A 27,402-nucleotide genomic window follows, 5' to 3' on the forward strand; every position below is an offset into this window, starting at 1 on the left:
GTTAAAAGACTTGAGAGAATTCTTAAAGGAATTTTGAATAAATACTTCATGTTTCTTAATCAAATAAACTCAATGATGTATTTTTAAAATTTTATTTTAGAGTTGCTTCAGTATACGTGATTCTCCTGTTTGGATGGATTCTAGTACATCAGCTCAGTGCAAGGTCTTAGAAGATGCAGTAGGAGGACCTCAGGCCCTTTCGGATATTACAGGTTCAAAAGCATATGAAAGGTTTACCGGAAATCAGATCTCAAAAATTTGCCAGACTCGACCAGATGCTTATAAAAATACTGAGGTAATGCACATGTGATAATTATACATAATTTGGATTTTACTGTAGGTATCATAAATAATAAAGTTAAAAAAAAAACATCCACCCAGTTAACTCCTGCACAAGAGGTTGCAAAGAAACCTAAATGACATTAATGTTGGTGCAAGGCTGAGAAGAAAAAAAGGAACCTGTTGGTATGTTGGCCACAGAGTGGTCGCACTTTATAGGACTTTTTGTTATCAATTTAGTTTAAGCCTTTTTGTGCCTGAAGTATCTTCAGGACTGAGGCAACTCGTAGTAAAGGTGGACCAAGCTCTCATCACTCCTTGTCTTAGTATCTCCCATAATGCAAAGCACATCTCCTTGCAGACATGTATAATGCTATGCATTAAAGGAAGGGCTACTACCCAGACCAGTTTCGACCTTTATTAAGGTCTCATCAGTGGGACCCAGAGGTGGTGAGACATCTTTTGGCAACTCATATAGGTAAATATGACTTCTCTATTGCTTCCACCTTAGTATCACCACCTCTGGGTCTGGCTCCCACTGACGAGACCTCAATAAAGGTCGAAACCAGTCTGGATTGGTTTCGACCTTTATTGAGGTTACTTTAGGTTACTTTAGGTTACCTGAAGATACTTTAGGCGCAAACTTTGTTTGCTTACACTTGGATAAAGAATTAAACTAAATTGATTATAGTCTAACCAATTGGGGGCGGGGGGACTTTCAAGGACTTTTTGTTCTTTGTGCGTGCGTAAGAGACAGAGCTCTATAATGCAATCAAGTGTTTAAAAAAAAAAGTCTGATAAATAATTTGCATATTTTTTCTTTCAGAGAATTTCATTAGTGAGCAGCTTTGCAGCATCATTGTTTATTGGACGATATGCTCCCATAGACATCAGTGATGGATCTGGAATGAATTTACTAGATATTAGAACCAAAAGTTGGTCAGATGACTGTCTAAATGTAAGATATTTTAAGTCATTTTAATAACAAATGATTTATTTGATAATAGCTTTTAATCTAAAACAGTATTCAAATTAAGTGGATATTGAATCCAACATTATTTCATAGCTGAATATAGAAACTGCAAGAGTTTCAGAGAAATTTCATGCCGAATATAGAGACTATAAAAGTTTCGACGGATACAAGTACGCCAACCTTTCATGATGGGCAATTAATTTTAATAATTTTGCATTGCCGAAGTGGTTTTTTGGCTCTCTTTTTCAGAATATATGTATATTAATAGAAACATCATTCTTTGGGTTGAAGCTTTTGTTACTATGAAGATGGTGTTATCCTCTAACACATATTAGAATTGTAATAGGAACAGATTGCATTGTTTCCTTTAGAAATATATATACAGTGATCTCTCACTTATCTGATCTTCAAGTATTTAAGTTACTCTTGAATGGGATAGTATGTCAAATGACTTCTGATACGAATATGGTATGCCCCACAAAAAAACAGTTCAGTACACACGTTATGAGATATGGTGTTCGACTGCATGTACGTTAATAGAAGAGCATGTGGAGTCTATGCCATTACATTTAGCTGTAGCAATGTTGTTCACATTAGAAGAAAATACACTTATTGTTAGGCATTATTTTCATTCGTATGGTTGGTAGATCAAATGGTCCTAGCCTATGACATGTTTGTGAGTAGTTTGTTCTTTGTTTCTGTAAGTGTGCTCCAAGCATTAGTGTCATAATTGCCTTAATCAAGAAGTTCCAATGTACCAGGAGTGTTCTGTTGTAATCCAAAGGGAATTTGGGGAGACCACAAAATGTTCACACAAATGAGAATCACAGGTTTGTGCTGGAGAAAGTGTTACAGTCTCTGACATGCATTCAGCACCAAACAGCAGTAAAATGTAAGATACCAAGGCAGTCACTAAAGCGAATCCTTAAGGAGCTGGGTCTTGTTTATCAGAACACTATCCCAAGAGGCTCATTTCAAGGTTCACAGAATTCCCATACTCTTCACATTCTCCTGATCTCAGATCGCTTGATGCCTTCATTTGTGGTATGTTGCAGGAATGGGTATTCTATCATGACCAGCCTTCAAATTGTGATGAACTAGAGGATAAAATTACATGATATGTCCAGCAGATGTCTCACCCTTATTCTCCAAGATGACAGAGAATCTTCGCATATGCTACGAAACCTGTCTTGAAAGATAAGGTGCCCACATCAAGCACGTAATCCACAGTCGTTATTACTTTATTCATCCAAGTTGTGGATGTACTTATCATCATGTGCAAACATATATTTCTTTGTTAATAAATCCATTTACTCCATAATATATATCGTTATAGTTATTCAGTACTGGTTTTTGCACCATACTGTATTATGTAACTAATTTGAATTATCTGACCAGATAATTCAATTTTTTATTTTTAATTTATTTTTTATATAGTGATTGAATAATTAAAGTATTATTATATGGCCATTCATATTAATCAGATAAAAGATAAAATCTCACCAACTTAAGAAGAGACAGTTATGTTACCTCTTCTCAACAAGATTTGTGTGTGTTGGCTCAGGAGTATGCATTCTTATGTATTCAAAAAACATTCTTGTTTTTTTTTGAATACATAAAACAGTCTCATTTGATGTAGCTTCTGGGTTATATTTAAGAATCAAACATTCATTGGAACTGAGATTACAACTTGAACCAAGCAAAATTAAGTTTCTGTACTGTTGTACTTTGGCAACCCATCTGTGTGAGAAATGGTGTTTCTGATGCAAATATTCTCTCCTCTGTAGGGAAATAATATCTGTTCAGGTAATGTTGAAATGACTAGAACTGTAGTGCCATTTGCATCACCCTATGGAAGGATTATTATTACTTGGTACCTCCATGTTTTGAGTTCACTGATGTATTGTGTAAGGCCATTGTTTGTTATACTTTATGCAGAAAAAAAAAAAAATTCCATGCCCTTCTCTCCAACCAACTGGTTGTGAGTTCGAGTTCCACTGTGGACATGGATATTTGTAAAAGCCTCCTGTAGATGAGCTTGTTTAGCTCCTTGAGTTTATAAGGCTTGGCTTTTTTTTTTTTTTAAAAAACGCTCTTACAATGTAAACAGAAGGATAGATTGCCATCACTCTAAGGCTGCTTCATCAACCTACTCTTTACTGTGTTGGCAATGTATCCTTCTCAGAAATGTTCTTTAAATGTTCACTGCACATCCATCAGATGCATCACAACAACAATCATTACATTGAGTTAGTGGGAGATTGCTTGTGCTATACATCCAAAATATATCGTTTTAGGAAGCATCATTCTGATTACTGCTAGTCTAGCAAACTATTCTTTCTCTCTTGAAAGTTTCCACTTTATTTGTATAATTGCATAAGAATATCAATACAGTTTTATCTCTGCATGTTTTTTCAGTCATTGGAAACTTATTGTTATGAATAGTGACATACACTTCCTTTTTCTTGGCATACGTTTATTTTCAATGATGCCTTTTGCATCATACAGCAGTATGCCATCTTACAGTAAGACTTTTCACAATTGAGCCCAGATTTCCCTTGCTCAGTTACCCTACCTTCAAATAACCAATCACTGAATAGATTAGCATGTCATTTGACAACTAAAACACCATTGTGTCCCTCTTTTTTTTTTTCGCACGTGCATTGTAGATGTTGGCCTTGCTGGACGCACTATACTGTAATTACCTAGTCAGCTGTAAAGTAGTTTTTGCAGGCTGGGTAGTACACAGGATTGAACCTTTGGTAATGCTTTTCCCACAAAAACAAACAAAACAGAATGAATTTCATTCCAGCTGAAGCATCATCTTGTTAAACAACATCCCAGCTGCTTTTCTCAGGCACTACAGTGAACACACTCCAAATCACCATCAGCAGAATTCAATGTGGAAATGAATTTGGACAAGGTTATGCCTCTTATTATATCATAATGAGAAGTATCAATGAAAATGAACTAGAATTGGCAAAAGAATTAGAGAAGTACCAAGTTGACATACTTGCTATTACCTAAACATTGAAGACAAGTGAGATTCTTCTAAATAACCATTAACAAGATATTATTATTAAGAGATCCCTCCAGGGAGTCATGAACTCATCGAGGAAGGCCATACCTGTTCTTGAATTCATTTTAGACTTGCATGCATGCTACTTGCAGGCATACACATCCAAGGGCTATACTGTTCTAATCATGCACCACTCAGAGAAAAATGTAGCCCTAACCCCCTTCTTGATAGCTTTCATTCTCAACTTCCAAAGATGTCCTCATGTCCTTTCCCCACTCTCCAAAAAATGAAAACTTTCATCTACTGAAGTCCTGCATGACCCTTTCAGAAGTTTGTTAGTCTCAATCATATCACCCCTCTTTCTGCTGTTTGCTAGTGTCTTCAGCCTACAAATTCTCAATCTGTCTTCATAATCAGTATTCCACAATCCTGATATCATTTTTAACACTCTCCTTTGCATTCTCTCTCTCCACCGTATCAGAATCGCCACGGAAACCAGACTTCCACACAATAGTTCAAGTGACTATTTTGCTTCTTTATGAGCCTTATCAAGGTCTCATGAAGAGGCAAAATGACCTCCTTTCCTTATCTTTACAAGTGAAAGTTTGTTTCAGCATTACAGTTATCTTTTGAGTTGTATTTGCAATCTTTACTAAATGGCCTCTGAACTTTCAACTTCCTATCTATTGACATTCCAAAATCCCTAGCCTGATCACTTCTAGATCAGGCTAGGGACACCTACTAATATAATAAGACATCGGATATCTAATCATACCAAAGTACATGACTTTACATTTACTGACATCCATTTTTCATGCTCATAATTTCAGCCTATTCAAATCATTATGCAAGTACTGCATATCAGTATTGATTATCCTACCTATCTTTGCATCATCAGCAAATAGCTGTATGTTGCCAGTCAAATCCTTCCAATGTCATTAATGTACAGATTGAATAACAGTAGACCAAGCACTGATCCTTGTGGTACACCAGTACTTTACCTTAAATCTTGCAGACTCACAATCCCCCATATACCACTTTTTGATATGTCAGTCAGCCATCCTCTTATTCATGCTCATATTTTATAATCCAAACCCATATTCTCCAGTTTATGCAACAATCTTCCATGCTATATTCTGTCAGAGGCCTTAGCAAAATCCAATAAGTATCATGGTGTATTCATTCCCCTTGTCTAGTCCAGTGGTAACATTATGATAGAATGTGAGCAAGTTGTTAAAACATGACCTTCCCTTAGTAAACCCATGCTGTTCATTGCAAAGTAGAGATTCACTCTCAGCCCATTTCTGAATGCAAACCCCAACCAATTTTTCCAAAATCTTCACCACCACTCTGGAGATACTAATTGGTCGATAGTTGAATACATTGGTCTTTGCAGCACCCTTGTGCAATGGAATTGCTATACATTCTTTCTATTCCTGCAGAATCTTCCCTGTTCTGAGATTTATATTATATAGCAGGGGTGGCCACAACGTGGCTTGCGTCCACATGTCATGCAGCTCTTCACAATCTACCAGGAAAAAATAAAAGGAGAAGAGGAGACAACAAAAAAGAGGAAAAGAATAAAAAAGAAAAAAAAAGAAGAGAGAGAAAAAACAGGGTTAATAAAAATTACTGCAATAAAAAAAGTTTAATTCGAAACACATTAAATGAAGTTTGCTTTGAACAATTAAAATAATTTTAAAGTCAAAACACAATAATTTTAGTTACTTATTTACTAGTAGAGGCCTTCCTTGTATCCATTTTCTTAGTAAGCTCCTTAAAATTAGGTGTGTAATTAGCCAAAGCAGTTCTAAGAAGCTCTTTACAACCTTGCTATGTGCACACTCACTCACTTACTCTGTGCCATTGCATTGGTGAAAGGTTGTGGCTCTTCTAAGTCTTACCAGAATCATTTTGGCTCCAAAAGGACACGTAGTTGGCCATTCCTGTTGTATAGCCTGGTCAAAGGAATAGCTAGTTCAGCTGAACACTCTTTTAGCACCCATTCTGATATCCCATCAGCCCATATTGCTGAATTCTTATTCAGTTTGTGTAACAGCAATATTACTTCTTCCTCATACACCTGAGTTTCTTCATCCAATGAAGTGGTAGCAGTGAGCTCAATGTTGCATACACCAGGTTAATAGCTTTTAGCAAAATGGGCACTCATTAGTTGAACAGCCTCTTCTGCATCTGTTACCTTCACACCATCTGTATTCAGTAAAGTTATTCTTTCATATTTTTTTTTCTTTTACTTGCAGCATATTGATGGAATTCTTTGGAGTTGTCTTTAACTTGCAGAGCCAGTTTCTTTTTATACTCAAACTTAGCTTTCCCTACAACTTTTGTGACTCTTCTGGCCTGCTGCTTATAATTTTCATGACGGACATCACTGTTGTGCACACGGTATTCCTTCCACGTCATCATTTTCTTACGAATCTCTTGACTGCTACCCTATTTATTCTTCAAACTCCAGATACATTCTGATATTGCATCATTTAAGCATTTTTTTAAACACCTCCCACACACACTATTGATATTCTTCCCATCCAGCAAATGATACCCTGGTGCAGAATCCAGCATACTCTCAGGCAGTCATAATTTTGCTTTGTAGTTCAGCATGTAACCTTTTCTAAATAGAACATTCATGAACTTATCCACTTCCCAAATGAATACTGCTTGATCACTTCAGAATACTTACTTCTTTAATTGAAACGCCCTCTCACACTACAATCAGATCTAACACTCTTTGACCATGAGTTCTCTCTGTCTGAAGCTGCTTGATTTCACAGCTACCCAATCAATGTTTAGATAATTAAAGTCCTCCATTATAATTACTCTTTTTGCACTCATTTTTTTCTATTTGGTGAATCATTTCTTCGTCACTAGCAACCAATCCACCTCTGTAATAACACCCCACTATGTAATTAATCTTGTTAGATTCCATCATTTAAGATGGAATGATTCCATCATTCCATCCACCTCACACAGGATTCACTGCCAAATGAAAATGTATTGCAATCATAGGTGTCAACTCTAACTGGATTCAGGTCATCTGATATAATTAGCAACACACCCTCTCCTCTCCTATTCTGTCTATCCTTCCTAAAAATACTGTATCCTTTGCACTCAATACCAGTTAGTATGTCTGCTTCTGATTATAGTATATATGTTCAGGGGCACTATAGTAATCAACTCTTAATGATCAGCTTCTTCATTAGCATGCAGTATTAAGCAGAGTGATATGGGGAAATGGACAATGAGATTTATTTGTGCCTATAGTCTCATTTTACTAAGAAAGAAGCAGAGGACTTTTTTGAATCATTAGAAACAACAACTGTTCTTGTTGGAGAACTTAAAAGCAGCGTAGAAAATGAATATCAGACATATATATGAAATAGCAGAGCTAATAATAATGGTGAGTACCTTCTGGATTTCTGTTGAGGACATGGTATTTGTAATGATTAGTCTGTTCTAGCTTAAAAATATGCACAATTTCACATGAAGAGAAGACACAAGAAATAAAAAAAAAAAAAGCCTCATTGATGATGCTATTATTGATAGTGATATCTTCACACTCATTCAGGACATGAGCATACAGAGAATTTGAAATAGTAAGTGATCACCATTTAGTGTTGAGCAGGATTAAAGTAAATATCATATTTAAAAGTGTGGAAGAAAGTAAAATGAATCAACATTGAGCTGCTTTCTCAGGTGAACTGTATGCTCAAATATTGCTCAAGAATCAAACCTTGAAGACACTGGCAAACTATGAAGAAAACATTGATTCATTCAGTCAGGGCAACATGGTAAAGTTGTCTGCAAGGATAGAAACAAATCAGAACTCCATGGTATACTCAGGAGGTTTAAGGTAGCCATGGAATAAAAAAAAGCATATTGAAAGTTCCTAACAAGTTAAATGGGCACATGCTCAAGAGAATACAGAGAAAAATGTAAAAAACCAAGCATTGTTTAAAAGCAGCTAAACAAAAGTCATGGGAAGACATATCAGGATGGCTCAAAATGTTCTGAAGGCTATTGAAAAATCTTACATATGGAGGAAAGAGTACTGTAAATAGAATGATAAAGGTGACATAAATAATGAAGATAAAGACATTTTAAATGTCAGGAGTAATTACTTTTGAAGGACTGCTGAATGACAGAATAGTGTAGAAAATAGTCAAGAAGAATACAATCAGGAATAGATATCAATACTTGAGGTATGAAAAAGCCATAAAAAAAACCTTCAAATACGGAAGAATAAAAGTTTCACAGTGGCTACACAGAATCATTCAAATGGCCTGTTCACACAATTGAATTCCAGATGATTGAATCAGAGCTCTCGTAATACCTATCTATTAAGAGGGGAAATTAAACTGAATATGAGAATTATAGAGGAATTTCTTTAGTAAGTATTTTGAGTAAGATTTTATGAAAGCATGCTCAAGAACAGACTAAGAAAAATAGTGGAAAGAAACATGAAGGTAAAGATGGGTTCTAGCTCAGGATCAGATTTTCACTTTAAGATTTGTATTTGAGTTTTGTAGATTTAGAAAATGAAATGCACATGACAAGGTACTAGGAGAAAACCTGTTCAAAATGCTATGATTATATGATGTAAGCAGTACATAATATAATATAATTAGTCTGTAACTGAGTTCTAAGTCATCATCTAAGTTAGAATTAATGATAAATCAAATGTGAGAACAAGGATGCACTTTATCTCCATTGTTATTTGCCATTTATATCGATCATATTATGAAGCAAAGTGGCATTAGGCCTGATATCAAAGTTGAAGATATTCCTCTTAGCTCTTTACTTTATTCATATGATATACTCCCAAACACATTCTAGTAGACATGCAGGATTTCCTAACCTCTACAAAATTAACAGAGCAAAATCTTTTTCATGAATATTTGATATGACAGGCATTCTGGCATGCAAATTCAAAGTATCCTGCAGAAATTTAACTACCACTCAACAGTCTTTCTCTGCAGTGCAAATCACTCATACCTATTAAAACACAGCTGGCAACCACATCACCTCATTCACTTTTTTTAGGCTTGCTAAGTTTATTAGCTTCATCTCCAGCACCTTCATGATGGTAAGTCATTCCTTAGATGATTCTTTTAGATTGTGGGCTCTTGGATGACTTGGAGCTGGACAGTCACAGGCAAATGTGTGATCTTCGCAGTAAGGACACAGTTTCAGGAGAAAAGAACCATTACAAGAAGAGCTGGCCAAGGCCTAAGAGCTCTGCCAACTAGATCAGACTACTGTCTGGCTCTAACAGCAAGACAGAACCCTATGAGGTGCTGTCACCAACCATCTCTTGAGCTTACTGCAGCCACAGGTGAAAACTTTTCCAACTGGGAATGTGCTAAGAAGGTGCAATTTAAGTGGTCTCTATGAAAGCAAAATAGTGGTTTGCATCCTTAATCATAAGCTATCTCAGAGTTCTCTGAAACTGGTGCCATGAACATGTGACTTGGCACATTGACAAATGGCATTCTGTTCTGTTCTTTGGTTTTGTTTTGTCTTGTTTTAGCCTACAAATGGATTGTTCTGTGATCTGGAGAGATCAGGAAAACATCAGAGAAAGGGACTCTTACAGTGAAGGCAGTGTTCTTGTTGGGTGGATTGATATGAATGATTGATAGCCACATCCTTCATTTTTTTTTCGATACCCTAAAACTGTGTAGAAGTACTGAGAACAGACGCTTGAATATTATGTGCGACTTTGTAGGGATAATCTTAGTTCAGATTTTTTCATATATGACAGTATCACTCCATATTGAGCTAGTGGTGGTGGAGTATCTTGAAGCTGAAGATATCCAGCAACTGTCAGGGGCTACACCATCACCACACTTACATTTGATCAGATATGTTGAACACCTTTGGGCATTGCATTTCATGCTGACAGCCACCTCTGTCACTTGGTGAACTGTTCAAAAGTCTGTTCTTTTTGGAAGAATCAAATTTTTTGTGCATAATCATATAGGCATATTTACATCATTCATAGTTCACCACTGTCAGGCCTGTCTAGCCATTAGAGGGGATCATATTCTATACTGATATTATGTGACTTATTTTCAAGCAATTCTGTCGATTTCTATAATGTGGTCTTTTGGTCTGTCCCCTCATTTCATTGTTATTCTATTGTACATCACCATCCAAATTTTGTCCTGCTTTGTCACAGTTACACTACATTTTCTAAGCATTTCATGCTTAATGGAGAACCTATACAATAAGCAAAACACACAAACTATTTAGGCACAGTTTTTATTGAAGTTAGCTAACTAGATAGAAATAGGGGGATTAGCACAGCTGATGTTGTAGGGAGTCAACTGAATAAATACATGAAATAAGAGAGAAATTAGTCAAAATACTAAATCAGTTGTGTGAACAAGACAGTGTTCAGTTCAGTTTTAACTTATGGATTAGAAATTAAAACAACTGATAAGGGACTGGAGACCACAGAGTTCTGTGAAAAATTAAGGGAATAAATAAATAGAAAGAACTTGACATTGTTAGCATTCAGGAATGTGTGATTAGAGCCAATCTAAGCTGTTATGATCACTTCAACAGAATGGGAAAAGAAAGGTTAACAAAACAATTGCTTGCTGCCAGGATGTCAAGAAAAAGACCAAGAAGGCTGCTTGGTGGATTGATACAGTAATGAATGCGTTGGAAGACCAAAATTTAAGAGCTGAATGATATTGGAGTCCTGACAGATAAAAGATTAATTTGCAGAGAAATTGTCTATAGGAAGTTAGTAATGATGTAAACTTTTCATATAGTACTATCATAATATCCTGTACCCATCCCTGAGGAAAGCATAACATTTAAAATAAAATCTTCCACAAAAACAAACAAATATATACCCCAAAAAATCCAACAAAATGGACTTTGCCAACATCTTATCTTAAGATTAAACTTATGAATGACAGTAATGTTGCAACATAAATGAATCTCACTCATAAACTAATCCCATCAAAAAAGTTACATCACAACCAGACACAGCATATAAACTAAGCCAGAATCTCTCACTAAAAATTCACTTTCACTTTACTAACATCTGTGGCATTAACACAAACAAATGACGTTCGCCCACTTGCAGTCTTCTAGACCAGTCATGTTATTCCTAACAGAAACCCAGATTGCAGCTACATCTACTACTGGCTACCTCCAATGTCCAAAGTACACATCTTCATGATTCTTTTTGCCATGAGAGTGGCACCTGTGCCTTTGTGAAATGTGACATGCCTGCCAGAGAATAGCTAATTTAGAATCCCCTGCTTTTGAACTTCTGTGGCTCAAGGTTTCCTTGTCCCATTTAGTTGCATTCATTTGTTTCCTTTACTAGTTCATTTACTCATTTCATTCATTTACTAGTCTCCAAACACTGATAACCACTTAGATCTTTTCACATTCCTTTCCAAAACTTGATCGCCTGCAATCCAACTATCTGAAGAGTGAGGTCATCTTTCTAGGCTTCCTCAATGTCCACAATTCCAACTCAATCCCCTATTCCAACACCACACCAAACAAGCTGGATGAGAAGCAAAAGTCTTTGTTATGAGTTAATGATTTAATACAAATCATACATCTACCTACTCGAATTCCTGATAATCCACTTCACTCTCCAAATACTCTGGTTCTCTTTTTGACCAGTTCTTCCAGATACACTGTAGAAGTCACCTACCCTCACACGGGCGCGCCAGTAGTGTCCCGTGCCTGTATGCAAATCTTTAGTTGGCACTCCTATACTCCTCCACCCAATAAAAAATTACTTTATAAAAACATATCAGTGAGTAAAAATGAAATATGAAATATATTAATTATAAGTTTATTGAACCAAAAGCAGAAATTACAAAAAAAAATGTATAAAAACCAATAAACATACAAGAAGGGTACAAAAACAACAAAAATAATTTGGAAAAAAAAATAAAGTAATTTACAGCAATCCCTCGATTAGTGCGCCTAATGCATTCTTTAAAACAGGCGCATTAATCGAAAATGCACTAATCAAATGCAGTAAGCTATGAGAAAAAGTATAATTCGTTCCTCAAAATTTTTCCTTGAACCTTAGTTTTTTTTATGAAAGAATTAAGGAATGTCTTAGGGCCTAGTTAAAGGAAAACCATGAAGCTGAAAGACAATAAAACATATTCAGAATATAAATTTTATTATTCTACTTCTTAACAAAGAATTGAGCTAACGTAGTTTGGTGGGCATTTTGTTTCTTTTTTTTCATACAACTGACAGTATGGCCCTATTGCCTCTTCTACTCTTCTGCAAATTTTACTGCTTCTCTCTTCATCAGGGTCAGCCTCCAAGCATTGCTGCTTAAAAACTTCGATTGTACGAAAAATATTTTCAAATTGTTTCTGTGAAATCTTGTTTGGCTGACTATCAGTGGTTAAATTTTCTTCATATTCTTCGGGATCTTCCCACCGTGCATCTAAATTTAGCAGGTCGGAATCACTCAATTCTTCAGAATGAGATTTAATTAACTCTTGGACATTATTATTGAAGGGGTGAAAGAAATGAAGGACGTACAAATTGGTCGCCAATACGCGAAATCATGTGCTTTATAGATAAAATTTTTCAACTGTTATACAAACAAAATAGTTACCACTTTAAAAACTACAATGATCATAAAAGAGAAGTTAATTTTCCGATGTGTAATAATAAACAACTCATCCCAGAAGACGGATTGATTACTCTATTATCAGAATGGATCTTTTTGTGACATGCGCAGAAGTATCGAAGAGTCTCGAATCTGTGGGCGTACTATAGCAGACGACAGAAATTTTTGCGGGTAAAATTTGGAACATAGTATACATAGTGTACATGGAAGAAGTGTAGTGTGCCATTAAAAATAACTTTATAAAATGTTTTAAATCGGTAACTAAATTATTTCATTCTGGTGGGTGATTTTTTAAAATAGTTAGCCATAAAAATGTATAGATTGAAAATTTTTAAAATCTGTAACATTTATTTTTAAGATTTTTAAGAATTTGGGTATCGAAAAAAAATGACGTACTAAACGGGGGTGCACTAAACGAAGGATTACTGTGTGTTATTTGGCAAGAAAATCATTTGTGAATTGCACCTTATATAGTTTTATGTAAATTAACAGATAAACTTAAAGTTTTATAAAAACAAAAATATTAAATATTTTTTGGTACAAAATTAAACTAACTGTATTTTATTTGGCAAGAAAATCACTTTGTCATTTGTACTTTGTATAGGTATAAATAAAAACAGAAACTTACAAGTATATAAAATAGGAACAGAAATAGGTAAATAAATATTTGAACAGAAAGAAAAATCACTTAGTGAATTGAACTTTTCTAGTTTTCATTAATGAAAATTCTCGAATAATATCATGTATATCAAGTTGATCCAAAATATCTGACTCTATTGATATAATGGCAAGATTTGAAAATCTATCTCGTACCATTGTGGAGCGCAAGTAGTTTTTAATAATTTTAAGTTTAGAAAAGGACCATTCTGCAGATGCTACAGATACCGATAATGACAAAAGAATTCGAAGAGCAATTGTAAAGTTTGGATAAACTGTGATTAAGTCATTTGAATAAATATACTGAATTATTTAATATATATCATTTCTGAAATTAGAAATAAATGGTTGACAGTGTAAAATTTCTTCGCATAAATCGTCCGTGTCTGAATGATTCTCATGCATTAATTTTTGTCGTAACATTTTACAACAAGATAATAAATATTCTTTATTTTGTGAAGTACTTAACAAATACAAAAACTGAAATGAATTCATATGTTCTTTTAATAAAGTAAATCTTTTCTGCAAAGATTCTAATGTTTGATCTGTTATGCAGAGAAAAAAATTTACTTTAAATGAAATTTCAGGATCTACTATATTTTCATTTTCATGTTTGCAATCAGATTGTGTTGTCTTTTTACGTCGCCTTAGTGGTCTACTACTACAAAATACAGATTCTGCATCAAATTTTGCTGCAATGAATTTTGAGCTTTCTACAATTTCTTTGAAAGTTTCATCAGACCTATAATCATTTAAAAATTGATTTAGATCATTCAATGTATCTAAAGCAAGTTGGAGATTCATAACTGAAGATTGCAGTATTTTGCTGACAAAATTCACTTTATTTAAAATATCATACCAAATTCTAATACTACAAATAAATGTAAATGTAGCAATTTTTTCACCTAGACATTTTGCCTGATATTTGGATTGTTCGTCCAGTTTTGAAGAGTCATTACTTATATAATATAATATACTGATTAATGAATAATATTTTTTTAAAGTATTTCCTCCTCACCTGAAATCTTTGGTGCCTTTACTATCTGATGCCTATGTGCATCGCACATGTTGCACACTGTGCCGGTTTGCCCCTGCCCTCGCACCAACTCAGACCACAATCTTGTACAAGTCTCGTCTCCGAAAGAACTTGCATCCTCTGGCTACACTAACCCTAACACTTGCTGTGAACAAGTCACAGAAATTATTTTCACTGGCATGAGGGTTTCATCCCCCCCCCCCCCATTCAACCCATAATCCTCATCTGTATTCCAAACCATGGTTCAAGAAAAAGTGCATCAATGCAGTTGAAGAAAAAAAAAATTAGCTTACCAAATGTGACTTGCTTCAAAAATTCCAGCTTCATACTTTGCCTATTCCAAAACATGCAACATATGCAAATCAGTCATCAGCAGCTCCAAATTTGATTTCAGCAAAAAAACTTGCCTAAGCAAGGTACCAGAAGGCAAGATGGTTGGATGCAGTTTCTGCTCTCCTGCACTCCCCCCCCCCCCTCTCTCTCTCTCTCTCTCTCTCTCTCTCACACACACACACACGCACACACACATCCTGATGGCACCACTGTTACTTCACCCAAAGATAAAGCTGACCTCTTGGTATCACTCTTTTATTTGAACTCCTGCACAGACAACCAAGAGAAATCGCCTTGTACTATACCAGAATCCAAGCACCATGTGCCTCCTATAGTTTTGACAAAAAGAAATCAGAAAACTACTAAAATTGGATAACTATAAAGTCTTTCGGTCCAGATGGCATATCTTCAAGTGTTCTCAAACATTGTGCTCAAGAGCTAACATCCTTCCTGCATCATCTGTACAATCTTTTATACATATCTGGTACTTATGCATGGAAGCAATCTTATATCCATCCTATTCCAAAAAAGGGTGATAGAAGTCTCCTATGAAACTGCTGTCCAATTGCCATTGCTTGAGTCTTACGAAATAATTGGGAAAGTCATCAATAGCCAACTCCTTCACTACATAGATGTCTACCAATTAATCAGCGATCACCAATACAGATTTTGCCATTCAAGATCCACAGCTGACCTCACCTCATAGCTTACATCACCCACCACTGACATGTGCCATGGAAAGGTTTGAAGAAACTTGTGCTGTTGTCCTTGACATTTCCAAAACTTTCAGACGTGTTGCATCGAGACCTACTAAACATTGTTATTTGTCATCTATTGGTCTCCCTGCCAACTCTGCCATTGCCGGTCCCAAGCCCAGATGAGAAAGGAGGAGGATTGTACTTGCAGCTAGCAACCATAATATGAAAAAACATATTGCCACAGAAACCTCAACCATTGTTGGAAAACTGACACAAAACCAAGAGGGAGAAGTACTGGGGAAAATGAAGCAAGCCAGTGAAAGCCCCACTGGGGAAGTTGACAAGTGACAAGCTCCAAGAAAAAACCTCTTTAGCCCAAAACGTTTAAGTTTAACCAAAATTGGATGCTGTAATATTAGGACTTTGTACGAAAGTGGAAAAGCTAACTTACTAACCAGAGAAATGGACAGATACAAAATAGAAATACTAGGTATAAACAAGACAAGATGGAATGGTAGTGGAGAAATCCAACTAACAACAAACAAATACATTTTATATTCTGGAAACCAGAATGAAGATGACACACATAGCAAAGGTGTTGCTTTCATGCTAACAACAGATGCTAGAAGAGCACTAATTGAATAGAAACCAGTTTCTGTAAGAATCATCAAAGCTAGATTTAAAACTAAACACAGAAATGTGACTATAATAAACATATGTGGACCAACAAACAATGCAAAAACAGAAGAGAAAGAAGACTTCTATGACATGCTGCAAAAAGAAGTAGATGAAGTAAAAAGTAAAGATATGCTTTTAATTATAGATGACATGAATGCAAAAGTAGGAGATAGTGACGTGGGATACGAACGAATAATGGGAAAAGAAGGTTTAGGTAACTAACGAAAATGAAGAAATTCTAAAAGACTTTTGCACTTTCAATGATATGATCATAGGAGGAACCTTATTTAAACATAAAGACATCCATAAACATACTTGGATATCACCAGATAAGAAATCCATATTTTAATAAATATGGATTTCTTATCTGGTGATAAGAAATCCATATTTCTTATTTTATATACCATATTTTAATAAATATGGTATATAAAATATACCACATTTATTAAATATACCATATTTAATAAACCATATTTTAATAAACAGACCTTGGAGAACCTCTTTGATGGATGTAAGAGTTGGAGAGGTGCAGATGCCTTTACAGACCACTTATTATTGATTGCAAAAATAAAAATGAAACTACGAAAAATATTTAAAGGCAAGAACCAAAGAATTAAATACAATATATCCAAACTGAAAAACAAGGATACAAAAGACAAATATAAAGTAACATTAAGGAATAAATATGGAAGCCTTGTAGAACAACATAAGGAAATAGACATTGAAGAGAACTGGGAAAAAATAAAGAATATATTTAATAGTACTGCTGAAGAAGTTCTGGTAAGGCAGAGTAGGAATCACAAACAATGGATCTCTGAAGAAACCATCAAATTATGTGAAGAAATGAAAGCTTTATGGAATGCACTTCTGCAAAGTACAGAAGAAAACAAAAGAAACAGGATAAATGAAAGATACAGGCTTAAAAACGGACAGGTAAAAAAAAGTGCAAGGAAAGATAGAAGAGCTTTCCTGGAGGAAATGTGTCAAGAGGCCGAAGAAGCAGCAAGTAAATTTGACCCAAAGAGGTTGTTTGAGATAACAAGAAAGTTAGCTGGGAAGAGTTTTAAAAGAGGAGGACCTGTAAAAAATAAACAGGGAAAGTTACTCACAAATGAAGCAGACATAGAAAAAAGATGGTTAGAACATTTCCAAGAAATGTTTTAAATGGAGAAATAGAAAACCTAGAACAAGAAATACCAGAAGAAGAAATACTTAAAATAAATACAGGAACTATAACTAAACTAGAAATAACTCAGGCAGTAAAAAAACAATAAAGCAGCTGGGAGTGACAATATACAGGCTGAACTACTTAAAGCAGATATAAACACTACTGTTGAAATGCTACACCTACTATTTAATCAAATATGGGAAAAGGAGGAATGGCCAGAAGACTGGAATACAGGACTCCTGGTGAAACTGCCAAAAAAGGGAGATATAACACTTTGTAAAAATTGGAGAGGGATTTCACTTCTAAATGTTGTAAGTAAAGTATTTACTAGAATTTTGCTAGAAAGAATGAAACAAGAAATTGAAACTAAACTGAGAAAGGAACAGGCTGGGTTCAGGCCAGACAGATCTTGTATTGATCAGATAATAACACTAAGAATAATTTGAACAGTCAATAGAGTGGCAGAGTGGACTATATTTGGGATTCATCGACTTTGAACGTGCATTTGATAGCATAGATAGAAAGACTATATGGAAGTTAATGAAGCACTATGGGATTCCTCAGAAAATCATAAATATAACAAAGAAAACTCGTGAAAAATACAAAATCCAAATAATAAATAATGGCAAATTATCAGAACCATTTGCAACAAACACAAGAGTAAGACAAGAATGTATACTATCCCCGACCATCTTTCTGATTGTTATTAATTGGGTGATGAGGAAAACATCTGAAGAAAGAATTGGCATTCAATGGGGATGGTCAAGTAAAATCACTGACCTGGATTTTGCAGACGATATATGCCTTTTGGTACAAAAACATCAAACCCCCCAAAAGAAAATAGATAATTTAAACCAGGAAGCAAATAAATGTGGATTGAAAATAAATCATAACAAGACTAAAGTAATGAAGATAAACCCCCAAACAAGAATTAGTCTTTGAAAGACTAGGGAAAACACTGGAACAGGTAGATAACTTTATCTACCTGGGATCAGTGATCAGCACACAAGGAGGAACCAAACAGGACATACAAAATAGAATCCAGAAAGCACAGATTGCATTCAGTATGATGAAGAAAATTTGGGGGTCCAAAGAAATAAAATTAAAAACCAAAATTAGGCTCTTCAACACTAATGTTAAACCAGTTTTACTATATGGAGCTGAGATATGGTCGCTAAAAAAGGAAAACAAATAAAATACAGGTCTACATAAACAAATGCTTGAGGAAGATACTAGGAATATACTGGCCAAATAAAGTAACAAACATAAAACTTTGGGAGAGGATCGGTCAAACCAGCATCAGAAATGAAATCACTAAAAGAAAATGGAACTGGATAGGTCACACAATCCTGATAAAGAAATAGCAAAGCACTAGAATGGAATCCCCAAGGCAAGAGGAAAAGAGGTCGACCCAGGATAACATGGAGAAGAGAATTAGAAACAGAGGCAAGACAGCTGGGACATTCCTAGAAAGAGATCAAAAAAGAAGCATTGAGAGTCAGATGGAAGTCAATGGTTGAGGCCCTATGCTCTGCAGGGAGTGAAGAGGATAGGTAAGGTAAGGGTCTTCCTGCCACCTTCTATAATTGGATAGCCAGCTTTCTCTCTGACCATTCTCTGCAAGTCATGTTAGATGGCTCTCTTCAAGCTTCACCACCAATGCTGGAGTGCTTCAAAGCTCTGTCCTATCACCTACTCTCTTTCTCCTGTTCATAAATGACCTACTCACAATCACCACTAATCCCATCCAGAGCTTTGCAGACAATAGTACTTTCCACTCATCCTACTCATTTGACAAACCATTCGGTGCTCTGACAATCACAGACTACAAAATCATTTACAACTAGTACCTTAAACATCGATCTACATACTATCTTTCAGGGTAGGTCAAGGACAATCTTGTCATGTTTAATGCCACCAAAGCACAGTCTTGCCTTTTTTTCTCACAAAAGATCTCAGCTCACCTATCCTCAGTAATGCACAAATCACACAACAAGATCAGATTTCTCTCTCTTTGTGGACTAATATTTATTTCCAGTCTCTCCTGGAATCAACAAATCAACACATCACATCAGTAGCCTCCTCAGCATCCAAAAAGCGGCATTCTCTTTCATTCGAAAGGTTATTTTACGCTCAACTAACTGTTATCTATCTACAAATTCCAAATCTGCCCATGCTTAGAATACTGCTCACATGTTTGGGCTGGTGCGATTATCCAACAACAATCTGCAGCCCTTCAAAAAAAAAAAAAAAAAAAAAAAAAAAAAAAAATCAGTAAGCTTCTATCTCAGTCATCTGCACCCCACACACAGCATTGATGTGCTTATAGGTCTTTCAACCTCTTGTATGGGATCAGTATATTTAAAAAAAAAAAAAAATCTGGGGGTCTCATCACTGGCATCTCTGTGATGTGTACCATTACTCTTAACAGACACAAGATTGATCTGTTATTTTTCACCAACTGTCTCAGCTGTCATCCTCTGTTTACAGCCCATCTGAGCTTTGTGGAACTTGTCAGGACTGATCTTCCATGCCAAAAGTTAATCAGGCCTGGAATCTCCATTATATGACTAACCTTTTTTTTTTTTTATTATGATCAACTTTCAGAGATAAATAGTTTAATTACCAAAAAAAAGCGAGATATTCTTATTTGGACATTTCATATTCTATAAATCAGACCAGCTCCCATTTATCTAATTTCACAGACCAAGCTTGAGTTGTCATCAGTGATCTAACACAAATCATTCACCAACCTACAAGAATACCAAATAATTCTCACCATTCTCCCATTGCTCTGGGCCTTTTCTTAACTCCCTCCAGATATACACAATGATGGTTGCTCTCCTTTTGGCAACTCCAACCATAATCTTGTCTGTGTTTCTTTCGCTGCAGATTATCCTTCTCCACCTCGAAATCTCTTATCCTATGGCACCACAATAGATTGGAATGATTTCTGTGAATCTTTTCCACGGTCAGATTATTGCTTCTGCTCTCCTGATACAAGTACTTGCTTCAATCAAATAAATTATCTTTTACTAGAATGAGTGCCTTTATACCCCACTACATTTAAAACTCCCTGCCTCCTATCCAAGCCATGGTTCTCCAAAAAAATGTTGCCAAAGTAGTCCTAGACATAAATTTAGCATGCATTCAGTGGCTCAAGTAAAAACTCCAGCTTCCATTACAGTTTGTAAGAAGAGAGGGGAAAAAAAGAGAAAAAAATCTCAATTCAAAACAAACTTTGTAAGACCAATTTGCATTAAACTTGCTTTCTGGTCCCTTGTCATCGTTGTTGGGCACAACTTCAATCCTTCCATATTTCCACTCCTTTCTCATCCTTGATGGTACAATGGTAACATCTAAAATAAGGCAGACCTCGGTATCAGCCTTTTCTCCAACTATTGTTTAAATGAGCAAGACTGATCCTCCATGTTTTTCCTCCTCTTTGATTAAATTTCACTTCAATCAAATATACAATACTTCTATACTCTTAACATTTGGTGTAGTCCAAATCTGCTCAACCTTAGAACATTATTCTTGCATTTGGAGTGGTAGAGCAAAAATCTTCCTCCATTATTATTATTATTATTATTTGTCACCTCCAGGGAGTCCAAAGACTCATCAAGGGAGGACACCTACTCTACAACTCGGTTTCCACCACTCATAATCCACCAACTGAACCACAACTACACCAATGTCATCTACCATGGACCACTACCACTAGTATTTCCACAGACAGTATTTCACAAACATCCATGCCCACAGCGGGATTCAAACCCGCAGCCTTTTGGCTGGAGGGCGGATATGCTAACCACTTGGCCTGTTATGCTTGCATTTATCCAGAAGAGTTATTCTTAATAGTTGACTACCTTGAATTGCTTTCTCATAGATGCTCTTTCTGCAGAGTATCTCTGCAGAAAGTTGGCTTCTTAGTAATGCTCCAATAAGGCAATTAATCCTATCTGCTTAGTGATTTATGGCTGTCATTATTTGTGTATGTTCCGATGTCTTTGTTCATTTTGTGGGATGAAAAAATCCTACATCTCCACATGAGACCACTTGAAAAAGCTGTAATAAAGGTTCTTTGTATCTTAGATAGGATTCAGACTCGGGTCTTTCTGTGTCGTCAAAACTGACTGAGTTGGGAGGGGGCTGATATATAAAAAAAATTTAGTTGTCTATTCATTTAATCTTCCCCTTAGTTAACCAACCTGCAAATTGATTTCACCAAGAAATTGGATAATTGAGAGGCTATGGTGTGTGTATATCTGTATGTATATATGTACACACACACCTATAAAACAACAGCATCGTGTGTGTGTGGATAGGTAATTAGAGAAAAATGTGTTATGACCCAGGTGGATGGTAAACTCAGTGTGTGCTGAGTGATGCAGAAACAGGTTCGTCCCCTGATTAATTAGTAAGAGGATTTCTCTTATTTGGTAGCAAATAACAAGGTAACCTTGTGTCTTCGGTAATGACACAAATATTGTTAACACTAACACTTTTATAGAAACAAATTTGAACGACTAATCTGCATAACAGTTCAAGATACCTTACTAGCAGCTTCCATTTACAAAGTTAAACTTTAAACTTTCATTTTTAAACTTTAGTCCTTTCAACTTATTGTTGATCGTTGCAAGTGCATTGAATCAGTTAGCATAGTTGGTGCTTGCAGCACTGTGTGGATTTGTTATTCTTCCTTAGTATAAATATCAAAAAATTTTCCTAAGTTTTAATATTACACCATTATTTTTTTCTTTAACACAAAACTACACCATTTTACCTCATTCAGTATGTGGGGTATTTTAGATGATCCTCCAAGTCATTATTAAGTGTGATTGAGGAAGAGAATTTTCTTACTTTCAGTGAGAGTGCCCTTTAACTATAAACATTCTCTGGAAAGTTTTTTCACTGCAGAGCTAGTGTTATTACCCTTAGTCCTTCTTACAGTTTTCTTCCATTAAAAAAAAAAAAAACTGTTCATAATTCTGACTTTTATGGATTATCAAGTTATGGCTTTTCAAGACTTATGGTAAACCATAAGTCTTGAATAATTCTTCAGGTCTGAATTAAGTTCTGAATAATTCTTCATAGTACAGCCCCTTCATACTGAAATATTATGCATCTTTCTTCACCCACTTGCCATATTTCTCTTAGGTTCTGGCTTGTTGCTAGCCTCACTCCAGGTTTCTCTTTCTATTAGGAGCATTTGGGGCTTGAATCCATTGCTCCTTTCTTGCTCTTTCATTCTTGAATTTTGTCTCCTATTATCCTTTGTTCTTCTGAGAAGCTTCCTATATATGTCTTGGGAATCATGTGATTTCCACATGTATCTTTCACTGTGTGACATCACAATTATTACCTTGCTCAATTTGCATGTCAATCACATCACATACTCTGATTTCTGTTTAATTTTTCTTTTCTATAAGAATTCAGGATTAGAATGAGTTGGGAGCAAGACTGAATTCTTACAGAAGGAATCTGTTGTAGTGGAGCATCAGCCATTAAAACATCTACAGGAAAGAAATAATATGGAGCCAGTCAGGCATCTGTGAGAAAGAGGTAGGGGTCATATGTTAAGTGATGTGCCCTTTTCTGGATAGCATCAAGGATTTTAAGTGTACCACCCCAGATATGAGAACAGTGTTCTCAAGTTGTCAGTTTTGATGTCTCCTTTCTATTCACTAATGTTCCATTCCACTGAAAGACACCTTAGACTTTATCTAAGATATGGGATTTGTGTAGTGCGAGTTGTACAGGTGAGAAGTAGTGTCTTGAACAGAAGAGAATACTAAGGTTTTGGAGTCTGAGGCGACTAACATATGGGATGTGTTTGTCATAACTCTAGAGATGTAAGTTATTTCAAGAAAAGAAATCTTACCTTAAATGCAAATCTGAATATTGTCAAAGGTAAATAAAGGAAGATATTTTTTATAAGAAAGAAGAAAAGACAGGATTATGTTTTAGTAGCATCAAGTTTGGCTAATTTGTTGCCCCATTGTGGATGGCATTGATTCACTCACATACAAATTAGCCAAAGTGCTCTCACAGTATACTGGCAAAACTCCTTCACACATAAAAAACTCAGCTCACTTTAATGCCAGTATAGAAAACTTCACACTCCAACACACTGACATAATGTGTCAGTGTGGTGGAGTCATTGTGTCGGTTTTGATGCCTTCTTTCTATCCACTAATGTTCCATTAAAAGACATCTTAGACTTTATCTAAGTTATATTTCCTCCTAATGTCTTAGCCCCATTTCATTTCACCATGAACTCAGGCTGTTTCGTTTGGCAGAGGGGACAGCCATGGGTTCTCTGCTTTCTCCACTCCTTGCCAACTACTTCATAGAGACCTTCAAATTCTACCCTGCATAAACCCACTGTTTGACTATGCTATATAGCTGATGTGTTCTTCATTTGGCCACATGTCCTGGATACTCTCAGCATTTTCTTAACACATCTAAACAGTCAGCAGTCTCCCCCTTCCTAGACACTCTGATTACACACCAGCCTGATGGATTGCATTCACTGTTTACAGAAAACCTACACATACTAGATACATTACCCCCACCTCCTTCCAACAATAATAAAAACTCTGTATAACAGTACAGAATTAATCTCTTCTGATAACAGTGCCATAACTACTGAACTTGACCATGTTCTCAACACTTTCTTAGCTCACCAAATCTGAAAAATATTGCAATTGCCCCTCCAGAACAGAGACTACACAAAATATTTCATCCTAAGTATCTTAGGACATCATCAGTATAGTAGTTTAAAACAATAATAGAAATAACATACAGTTAGGGCGCATGATTACAATAGAATCTCATTAAATGTGCGTAACGTGTTACAGAAGTAAAAAAAAAAAAAAATATTTAATACAATTTTGTATGACAGTTTCCCATACTTTAGGAATAGTAAGAACGTTGTTGTGGTTTAAGTTTGGTCTGTGTAGTAGGGCTTCAGAACTTTCTTTGTATAAACGTTCATGTTTATATAAAGATCTGTGTAAAAGTTTAGACTTTTCCCAATGGATCCTATGGTTTGGATTTTCAATTCCATGTTGAGAGAGGCCAGATTTCTTGGTTTAAAAAGATGAATGTGGTCTTGATGTTCCGAGATGCGTTTCTGAACAGACCTACCTTTCTGGCCAAAGTAAGACAATTTGCATGAGCATGGAATTTCATAAATGCCAGGCAACATCAAAGGTGAGAGTTTGTCCTTAGGAGAAGGTAACAAGTTGTAAATTTGGTTGATAGGGTTGTAAGTAATGGCAAAACTTCTTCACAAAACTCCTTGTATTTCTTCATAATTTTAGAAAGACGTTCGGCAATGCCTTTGACGTAAGGTATGGGAAACCTATGGACTTCTTCCTGTCTGGTTTGATGTGGAGAAGTGACTGATAATTTTTTTGAGTTGTTTTAGGATTATATCCATTTAGGATGGCTGTATTTTTGATTACTTCTAATTCCTGGTTTAAAGATTCTACAGAGGAGCAGAATTTGTGTGCTCTGGAAACTAGTGACTTAATAATTCCAGTTATTTTTTTAAAAAAAATAGACAAATATGTTGCGAAACTTCATGAAGATAAATTGTCAGAATTAAAGTTGACACTTCAAAATCAGGGGAATTTATTCGCAAATAAATTCCCCTTCAGAGCTATGGTAAAAACCAGTTATTTGTTATCACATTTAATTGCAAGCAAGTTGAAACCATTCACTGAAGAGGAATTTATTCGCGAATATATTATTAAAGCAGTTAAAATGTTGTGTCCTGATCAATTAAAGAAATTTAAAAATATAAGCTTATCTCAAAATACCATTGATAGCAGAATTGATGATATATCCAGGAACTTAAGGAATCTACTAAAATCAATAATTCCAACATTTCAGACTTATTCCCTTGCAACTGACAAAAGTACATATCACTTTTCCTCATATTTGACATTCCAGAGGTCAGAAGCTACCTTAGTTAATTGCCTCTCGACCCTTTCCAACATTTCTTCGTCCTTTTGAAACCCAGGTGACCATAAATGTGCACAGTAGTCCATGTGTGGCCTAATCAAAGCTTTATACAATGAAACAAGAATCTCTCTACTTTTACAAATCAGTGTCCTTTGCATCATTCCCAGAAGTCTTTTTGTTGTCCTCACAATTTTGGCAATGCTGCCCCTAAATTTCAGATCCTTATCCACCATCACTCCAAGATCTCTTATTTCCTCCACCTCCAACAATATATCCCCACCAAGCATAAATTCTACATCCCATCTTTATTTCCCAAATTTTAAAACCTTACATTTTTCAACATTGAACTCGCATTCCCATGCCATTCACTCAATTTATTCAAGCCTTTAAGGCCATAACATCTTTTCTACTCTTCATAATTCGTCCCAACTTTGCATCATCTGCAAATAACTGAATATCTCCATCCAAATCTTCGCCAATATCATTAACATACAAGTTAAAAAGTAATGGCACTAAAACCGACCCCTGAGGTACACCACTAGTGACTTTCCTCTTCCAGAATATTGCTTCCCCATACACAACCTGCTGATACCTATCAGATAGCCAGTTTCTGATCCACTTTACTAATCTAATATCCAACCCCATCTGCTCTAGTTTGACTGTCAACTTAACATGAGGTACTCTATCAAAAGCCTTTGTGAAATTCAAGTATATTACTGTGTATCCTTCTCCTTTGTCCAAGGAAGGATTCACTTTATTGTAATAAGTAAGTAGATTATTAAAACATGACCTCCCTTTAGCAAATCCATGCCATCCATCAAAGATAATGCCATTGTTGTCAACCTAATTCTGGATCCTAGTTCTCACCAGCTTCTCCAACAACTTAACCACAACACCTGACACACAGAACGGCCTATAGTTTGATGCTTGCGTTCTATCACCTCCCTTGGCACAATCTTGCCCTCCTTCCACTTCTTTGAAACTTGACCCAGTGCAAGACTCATATTAAAAAACTCCCTTGCACATTCTTTCAGAATACACAGGGATATATTATCAAGTCCCACAGCCTTATTAACATCAAGTATGCTCAACTCCCCACACAACTCTTGCTCACTTACAGTCTCTCCTTCCCATCATCAACTGCTCTCAATCTCTCCATGAAGTCACATTCACAAGAATGAAAGACCTTTATGAACTGCTCATTAAGTATCTCTATATCTTCTGCAACAGTTCTCCTTATCCCATTATCTCCACTCAATGTGATCCTTCCATAATTTTTTTTTTTTTTTTTTTTTTTTTGCTGGCTACATATCGAAAGAAACAACTCCCTAGGATTATTTTTGGCTTCATTAGTTAACTGCTGCTCATCCCTCACTTTTGCTACCCTTACCAGCTTAAGTCACCTGCCTTGCCTAGTTTTTGTAATCCTCGTGGAATTGGTTATTACCAATTTATCTTATGCTCCTTCCACAATGCCCTTTTTCCTCTGTATTGTACGCTTAATCTCTTCATTCATCCATTTCACACCTACCTTATTAACCTTCTGATCCTTGGAATACATTTAGACATTGGTTCTGCTTGATAGTTGAATATCCCCTCTCAAGCTGCATTGAACTCTTTTCTAGCTAATTCTTCATTTCATGCTACAACTGAAAGCTGTCGCCTGAGCTCCTCATAAGCACCATCGTTGTAATTCCACACATATACCCTTTTCTCACACAGGTCCACACACTGCTTGCAAACACCCAGGTAATCACTTTATGGTCACTCTCACCAATTGGAGGGTAATTGGACACCTCATTTATAATTACATCCTCTGATGAGAGAATATAATTATATACCATCATCCAACCAAATATTTCATTCTATTCACCTCTATCTTACATCATACTGCCTCAAAATCACTGGCACTGTTTCCCTCTTGCATCTCTACT

At 35.7% G+C, this 27,402-nt stretch overlaps 1 protein-coding gene across 2 annotated transcripts in view; it reads left to right on the top strand.

Moving 5' to 3' along the window:
• The window catches only part of LOC150102826 (xylulose kinase), a 268,998-nt gene that overhangs the window by 51,469 nt on the left and 190,127 nt on the right, over window positions 1–27,402 (top strand). For both annotated transcript variants that reach the window (XM_090398826.1, XM_090398827.1), the window contains exons 5-6: window positions 101–295; window positions 1,106–1,237. In XM_090398826.1, coding sequence (XP_090254952.1) covers window positions 101–295; window positions 1,106–1,237 — 327 coding nt within the window. The remainder of the gene's footprint in view (window positions 1–100; window positions 296–1,105; window positions 1,238–27,402) is intronic.

Source organism: Typopeltis vanoorti, chromosome 10 (assembly GCF_054136105.1).
Source record: "Typopeltis vanoorti isolate ZY-2024b chromosome 10, IOZ_Tvanoo_1.0, whole genome shotgun sequence".
NCBI lineage: Eukaryota > Metazoa > Arthropoda > Arachnida > Uropygi > Thelyphonidae > Typopeltis > Typopeltis vanoorti.